The 7,546-nt window shown below is 45.6% G+C and overlaps 1 protein-coding gene across 1 annotated transcript in view; it reads right to left on the reverse strand.

The window, feature by feature from the left end:
• Positions 1-7,546, reverse strand: part of DNAH9 (dynein, axonemal, heavy chain 9) — a 212,133-nt gene that overhangs the window by 114,123 nt on the left and 90,464 nt on the right. Inside the window, exons 46-48 of the mRNA XM_009334073.1 lie at positions 5,919-6,061; positions 3,188-3,349; positions 1,988-2,221 (exon numbers count right to left, since the gene is read on the reverse strand). Of these exons, the coding sequence (XP_009332348.1) occupies positions 1,988-2,221; positions 3,188-3,349; positions 5,919-6,061 (539 nt within the window). The remainder of the gene's footprint in view (positions 1-1,987; positions 2,222-3,187; positions 3,350-5,918; positions 6,062-7,546) is intronic.

Genomic DNA, 7,546 nt, shown 5'->3' on the forward strand with positions numbered 1-7,546 from the left:
GGGAGCACTAGTCCTCAGACCTAAGGAACAACCAGGTCATACCCAGGTATCAAAATCTTCCTCCTTCGCTTTGAAAATAAAAAAAACACAGCGTATTGCTTCCAAGCAATGAACACAAAATGAATCGCATGAACAAAACCTGGAGATGACACACCTGAGTGAGACAGAAGACTTGTCACTTCCTCAGCACCAAGACCAACCATTTCCATGGGTGAATGTAAAGTTCAGAATTTCAAATCCATATTCAAGACTGAATGTTCTGGTATGATTTCCGATACCGCTAAATATCCACACTCCAGTTTCAAATCAACAGCAGTTTTGACTATTGCACACATCTGATAATTTAGGTGTTTAATTTTAGGCCCCCAGTGCTAATTTTAGATTCAAATTTGACATATTTGTCCTCACTTCTCTGCATCTTAATCAGCTTCACAAACAGGAGCTTCTCGCCCCAGCCTTACTCCAACCAGATATGAACTTTGCTCTCCTTTACCCTTCTTGCAATAGCAAAACCTACAAGACCCACAGGTGCTGTGGCTTCCCATGTCCTCCCCAGTCCTCCACCACTGCTCAGCACCTGGTTTGTAGCTGGTCAGAGAATTCTTGCCAATGTAACACCCATATGAATATATGCCTGAAGAATACAGAAGGGTCCCCACGTTTGACCAACACAACAGGGACTTGTTTCCTCTCAAAAGGTTAGTTTCATATTAGTTGCTCCCAATAAAAAATAGACCTAACCCATGTTGTCCACCACTGGGGCATCATCAAAAACAACAGCACCCCACAGGTCAGCAAAACTATTTGCCTCCATAGCTAAGGTAGATGTAAGGTCTGCTTTGCAGCGAGGGCATGTGCTTATTGCTCTGGTTGGCGTCACTGGTTCTGATGGGTGCTCTCTGCTACTGGCTGTTCAACCTCAGCTGCATTCTTACCAAGGAGATGCTAAAACCTGCAAAGGGGACATGAAACATGCCCACTCTCCTCCTGTGTCCTCAAGGACCTGTCCTGCACCATGAAGAAAGCAACTGTTTGAAGTGAGATGTAGCCTATAAGAGTTGAGAGGCACTAATAAAGCCCATACATCACCCTCCAGTAAGACGTGTATCCTGTTGAGCGTGACAGACATGATTTATGCCACCAGCGTTATCCAGAGCATATATATGGAAGGGGTTGAACCTGCTAGTCCTTCATTCACATCAACCCCCTGCATTTCTTTGGAGCAGCTTCAAGAGAGGCCCATTTGCCACAGTAGAAGTTTGTAAGTGAACATTTGTAAGAGTTAACAGAATATGAAATGGAGAGAAAAACGTGAGTTTAGCAACAGATGTAGACAGCAAAGCTCTGAAAGGCAGTTTGAGTCACTACAGAGAGGTTTGTGAAATACTCAGAATGACATCTAGTCATTACCACAGAAGAGTGCCAGTGCCGCTTTTTAGCAGGGTGATTTTGGGACAGCTGATCTACATTTCAGACATGCATTAGTTTTCCTTAAAGATGGATAGCATAATGCAAAGAAAATGAACATCAGCCTTATTTTACAAGGATGCTCTATTTAGTTTGAAAGACGGGATTCTTGTTGAAGTTATTGTAGATTTCCTGGATGCAACTCCAAAAATCACTGATCTTCCTGTATTTTATAAGCTATTTTGTCACTACAGCTGAAATATAACCATTAAAAGAAGATGTACACAGCCAACTGTCTCCCTTTCTCATTTTACCTACTGTGATCTTTCATTTGGGATTAGCACCACCTAAACAGCAGAGACTGGACACACATCTCTTCCTTTCTCCTTTCCAGAACAGAATATAACTTCTGCTCCTCCAGGAACCCAGTCCAAGCCAGACTAGAGCCAGGATCTAGCACAAATTTTACACCCTGCACAGTTTCAGTCTGTAAAGTTCTCCTTTGAACCAGGATGCAGAGATGTCTCTTAACAGAGAAACAAGGGAAACATCAGCTTTTAACCCCAAAGGGTTTGCTTACCTGTGCAGATGTGCTGTTGAGCTTCTCCAGGCCATTTTCCAGTCGCTCCATTTTTGCTTTTAAATCCTTGCCCTTTTTCAATAGCAAATTCTGATAGAGTTTGATTTGCTCAAGGAATGACTTTGGAGTGGTGTAGTTATACCGTCGCTCATTGCTCAGATACAATCGGGATATCTCATTGACACTTGTGTGGACGTAGGCCATGAATTTGCTTATTGAATCTTTCACTGAATCCTAAAAGTAAGATGAGAAGACAAGGAGAAAATATTTTAAACAGAACAACTATATATAGCACAGACCTGTGCTGTATATAAAGAAATTTATTAACTTTTTATTCTGTCGCAGCAAAATCCAGGGTGTAACATCTAAGTTGATCCCTTTTCATTTGTTATCTCTAAAGTAACTTTGTTCACGTACTTTATACATCTTTTTACACCTCTTTATCTCATACTTTATCTTATTCCAAGCAATTTTTCTAGCATTCAGCTCTATAAAATAATGTTTTAAGTATAAATTTGGGCTTTTCTTCTGTACAAATGGGGAAAGTGCACACTCATAAAAAGAAACATTGTAGACTTTATTCTTCCAAAATCCTGCCCAGAAAAACTGAATAAACAGAACTGAATCTCTTTTAGTCTAGTAGCAGGTTGTCATCAATGAGAACTTGACATATTTTTGCCCTTGAGAATTACAGATGCTCAGACACGCATATGGAGAGAAAAGCGTATGTTCCCTGCAATAATCATAAGCAGTAGGTTACTTTCTGCACTGATTTGTAAGCTGCCTCCCTTGCTAGCAAAGCAGTCATTTCACTGGCAATACTATCAGTGTACAAACACGAGCGTGGTGCCCATGGCCATACTTCTGCTAAGGTCCATGTCCCTCTCTGAAAAACCTGGGCCGTATTTCAAGCATGGTTTGATTAAGTTTAATGCACTACAGCGCTATCAGCAATTCCTCTCCGAACAGTCACCCAGATGTCCTGGATAAGTGTTGGAGGGCAATAAAGACGAGCAAACCCTCCCTGCAATACTGTCCCCATTGAGTGACGCATTGCTTGCACTGAATGGAGGGATGAGGTCACACCTGGCTGCCACCAGCACCATGCAGCCAGGGGTGGCCAGCGCCTGCACCCTGCAGAGGAACTCAAACCCAGGCACGGCTCGGGCACCCCCAGATGCCGGTGGGTGAGGTGCTCACCTCCACGGTCTCTGTTTCTTGCAGAAAGCGAAGGCTGACAGACTCGAGAGCCTCCCGCGGCCACTCCTGGAACCAGTCTATGGCCGCGCAGCTGATGATGGCGGGGAACCTCCTGCTGCAGACGCGCAGCTTGCTACCAACGGGAGAAAAACACAGCACAACCTGCAGAGCCCAAGGCAGAAGAAAGTGAGAAGACACGGCCGGGAGCAGGCAATGGGCTCCAGCCACACAGCCCGGCCTGGGCTCTTCCAGCCACTTCCAAAGGAAGATCTCGTGCCACCAGCGAAGAGTACAGCCACCTCAACCCTTGAGCATTTGCACTTCAGGCCGGCAAGCCTGGCCTGGAAAAGGCATAATCTAGCAGTAGACATATTTTTCCTCTGCAATAAAGACAAGCAGTGGTGTTAAGCATTGCAATGGTCAAAAGCAGAAGCCTGGCACACTTTCAAGGCTGCAGGCGGGGTTTAATATAACCACTCTTCCCTGCTTCAGCAGTGACACAAAGGTTCACCTGGCAGGGAACTGGCATCCAGATTCAAGTGGTGCAACCAGGAATTAAAGTGAATGGATCTAAATTCTCCTGGCAGGACCACAGGCCTGCCTGGATTGTTTCCCCAAATGCCAGCATTGAAAAGGGTTGAGGTGGCTCAAACTCAAAATCTGCTTTTACCAGAATGAGAATTTTTTTTTAAAATAGAGAAATCTCAAAACAAAGCAGAATGGAAATAAAAGCATTTGGGAATGCATTTTCGCTGCTCATTGCATTTTTGTGCAGCAGGTCCTTTGCTTTTCAGGCTTTTATTTCAGTCCAACAGCTGCTAAAAGTTTCTGAGTTGCAGCAAATCGTGCAGTGTTCATGGGTCTCTGGGAAATCTCTCTTCGCATTACCCTGGGGCCTGGTCAAGGGGCTGTTACTCCCCTGCTCAGCATCCTCCCAGCCCTGCACCATTTTTCCTTCCTCCAGTCTTCAGCACCCTTCCCTCGTCCACCTGCCTTTCCCTGCAGGCTGGGAGCCTCCTTCCGCCCACAGCCAGCCTGCTCAGCTCCTCTCAGGAAGGCACAAGGTCTCCCTTTTCCAAAAGGAAACTCCTCGCCCAGGGTGTAAAGCCAGGACAAGGCAAAGTACCTTTCCTCTTCGCTGAGGGGCAGGCTGCTGTCAGCTCAGATGTCTCTCTAAGGTGTCACCACCTCCACTATGAGCTAAGATCTGATTTTTAGAAGCTGCAAAAACCAGCCTGTAACAAAACTTTCGTTTCCATTTCAGAAGAGGCAGGTGAACTCAGGGCTTCTGCTCCTCTGACATGGCCACTGCATGCTCACACGCAGGGGATAGACACGTAGAAATCCTTCAAGCATAAGCCTCGGGCACCTCTATGTTGCTGTCTCAGGGCTAGGCAAGCTTCAGAAAGCTATTCATGTACAAAAGCCTTCTGCACCTACACTACTCTCTCTCAAGACCCTGAGGCAGAAGGTGTATTGGTGCTCATGCTCTCTTGGGCCAAGCCCCACTCCTGTGCTGCTCTGAGGTCCAGCATGCCCTGGACCAGGAATGGATTGATCAGCTTTCTGCACAGCGCACAATGCTGTCACAAAATGCTGGGGAGAATAAAAAGCACTTCCTGGCTGACCCCATCCATCTGCTCTAACACGCCATTAAGGAGAAGGGCAGACAAGGAAAAGGGATCAGCCTCAGGTAAATCACATTCACGCTGCCCTTCCAGTGTACCTCAATAGCTAACAGGAATATGTCTAGGGAGGGACACCAAGCAGAAAACAACCAAGGTGCTAGAAGAACTACAAAACAGCATCAGTGCTCATCAGAAATTCCCCTCTACACTGGGAGAGGAGGAGAGAGGAGGACTGGATCCCCTCTCCTTGGATGTCTGTACTGTGGCACAGTCCCCAAATTTTCCCTCAAAAATCAACCCTCCAGCTGTTCCCCATCCTAAACATGTACCTACCTACATCAAAAAGGGAACAGGCCACCCTACCTCAGTGAACATGTCCCACCAGCACAAACCAAGCAGTGAGTAAGAAGAAGGATATGCTTTCATTAAGCAAAGATCAAGTCTTCACTCATTGCCCACCCTACCACCCTGCTCTGGGACCGCAGCACTGTGCAGTCCTACAGATGGGTAAATACCTTCTGGAAGAGTCTAACTCCTTGCAGTGTACTTTCTCCACGTGCTGGGCATACCTGGGAAGTCGGAAACTGTTTTGGGATCTTAGGACATATTTATAAGTCCTTTCTATGCTGGAATATGGGCTGCAGTGGAAGAAAACCTGTAAACATTTTGTGTCCCATTCAGTTTCCAGCACTCTGCTCTTAAGATAATGTTTTTTTAATTCTTCTGGTTATGGATTATCAACAACATGAAGACTGATCCCCTGTGCAACTTTTCCAAGCAACACAACCTACTCCTAATGCACCCCAGTTAAACCCCTGTGCATGGCTTTGAAAATGGAAAGGCTGGTCCCGCTCAGTTCTTGAACGAGAAAATTTCCAACTCCCATAGTGCTTTCTAAAGCCCGAGAAGTGATGACAACAGACAGTATTTCCTATGCTTTAGTACTACTTGTTGAAAGAATCACAGCTCATATCATGAACAGGCAGAAAAGCCTTTCAGGCTGCAGTCTGACCTCCCCACAAGGTAGCTCAAAGCATCTCTACCCCATGCCCCTGCACCAAGGTCAATGGTGAGGACCCAAACTCCCCCAGCCTCTGTCTCACCTTCAGCTGTCGTCGAACACGGTCTATAAAAAACTTCCAGCAAGTATCCCTGGAGTCCACCAGCCCCCGGCCTTTGACTTCATTCCTCACACTGTTGATGATGTTTTCAACTTCATCGTCAGGGAAGAGATCAGGGATTTCCCCTAAAGAAGAGAGCACGGTTTGTTTTACTGGTCTGGGTTTTGTTGCAGTCTTAGAGCAAAGTGAAGCGGCTGCTTCCTTCTTCAGGGGCTCAGGGAAGCCCCTTCCTCAAGAAAAATTGTTGTGCCACGTGCCCATGGGCCCCAGCAGCAAAGTGGCCCGGAAGGTCTTTCTGCTAAAAAATAAACACTTGTGAGAGCAAAATTCCTTATAAAAGCACAAGGTAAACAAACATAGAGTCAAAGTACAGAAAGTCTATTTTTTTCAGATCTACAGTGCTAATTAGATTACAAAAAAAAAAAACCCAACCAAATATGCTATACACGATAAGGAAATCATTTTAGTTTTGCAATGAATGAATTACATGCACAATTTCTGCAGCTGTTCAATGCCATTTCCAGCAGTGGTCAAATAACTTCCAGATCACCAAAATGTTTTAAAAGTTAGAAATCTTTTAAAAAGTTTTTAAAGGTAATAGTTATGCAACTGATAGCCAAAAATGTACCAAACCAAATATTTTTTTAGTGGTTCCTTAATTTATCACCTATTCACTTCCTTTCTGACTTCTGATTTGATTGAAATCATCATTATTGAGTGAGATACTGTCAATATGAGCGCTAATCACTTAGGAAAATACACTAATCAGAAATCTGCTCATTTATAAGAAAGACTAAAATATATATTTTGTTCTAGCTTCTTAGGTGATGATAAGAAGTGAAACAAGTAAGAAAAACAAGCGTGCAGATAGCAGAGAGCAGCCAGACCCATCAGTCAGCACCCCTTGGGCGGCACTAGCTCACGTCATGGGAAGTCACAGTCCCTGCACGGTCCCTTCCTCAGTCTGGCTGCAATTCTACGCTGCCTCCCTGGACCCTGAGTGAGGACTTCTGATCTGTCCCCACTTCCCCGCATAGCAACCGCAGGAAAACATAACGCCTTTCAAAACCACCTTAAGATGACCTGGACATCCCAAAGGCAGGCTGCTCGGCCTGCCCCTTGCTGCAGGACACTGCAGAGCTTCACCTTGAGTCATGAGACGTTTGTGTCGTCTACACCACACATAAGAGGTGGTGGGAGCTCCTCACTACCCTCCACAACAACCTCTGTCCTTGTTTGTAACTCCTGGTTACAAATTCATCACAGGCAGGGCTTGTTTGCTGCTGAAACCATCTGGCCAGTTTAGAGCGATATATGTCAACTCTGGAGTTACCCACAAACTATCGCTCCACTGTGCTGTCAACTCTTCACCCCTCATCATCCATGGAGGTCACCTGAACCAGTTGTTATCTTCCCACTCCCGACTCATAAATAAGGCAACAAGTGGCACGCAGTTAGTAGCAGTGATTTACCAGGGAGTCTGGGGAATACGCCCACTCTGGGTTACCTAGTGCAGTCACGGTGACGCAGCTGCGCACTCCCATGTGCACTGTAGCTGCAGTGCACCAGGCACAGGGAGTGCTCATCCACACATACTTGTGCTGTGTTCT

This window comes from Pygoscelis adeliae, unplaced genomic scaffold (genome assembly GCF_000699105.1).
Source record: "Pygoscelis adeliae isolate BGI_AS28 unplaced genomic scaffold, ASM69910v1 Scaffold11, whole genome shotgun sequence".
Lineage (NCBI taxonomy): Eukaryota > Metazoa > Chordata > Aves > Sphenisciformes > Spheniscidae > Pygoscelis > Pygoscelis adeliae.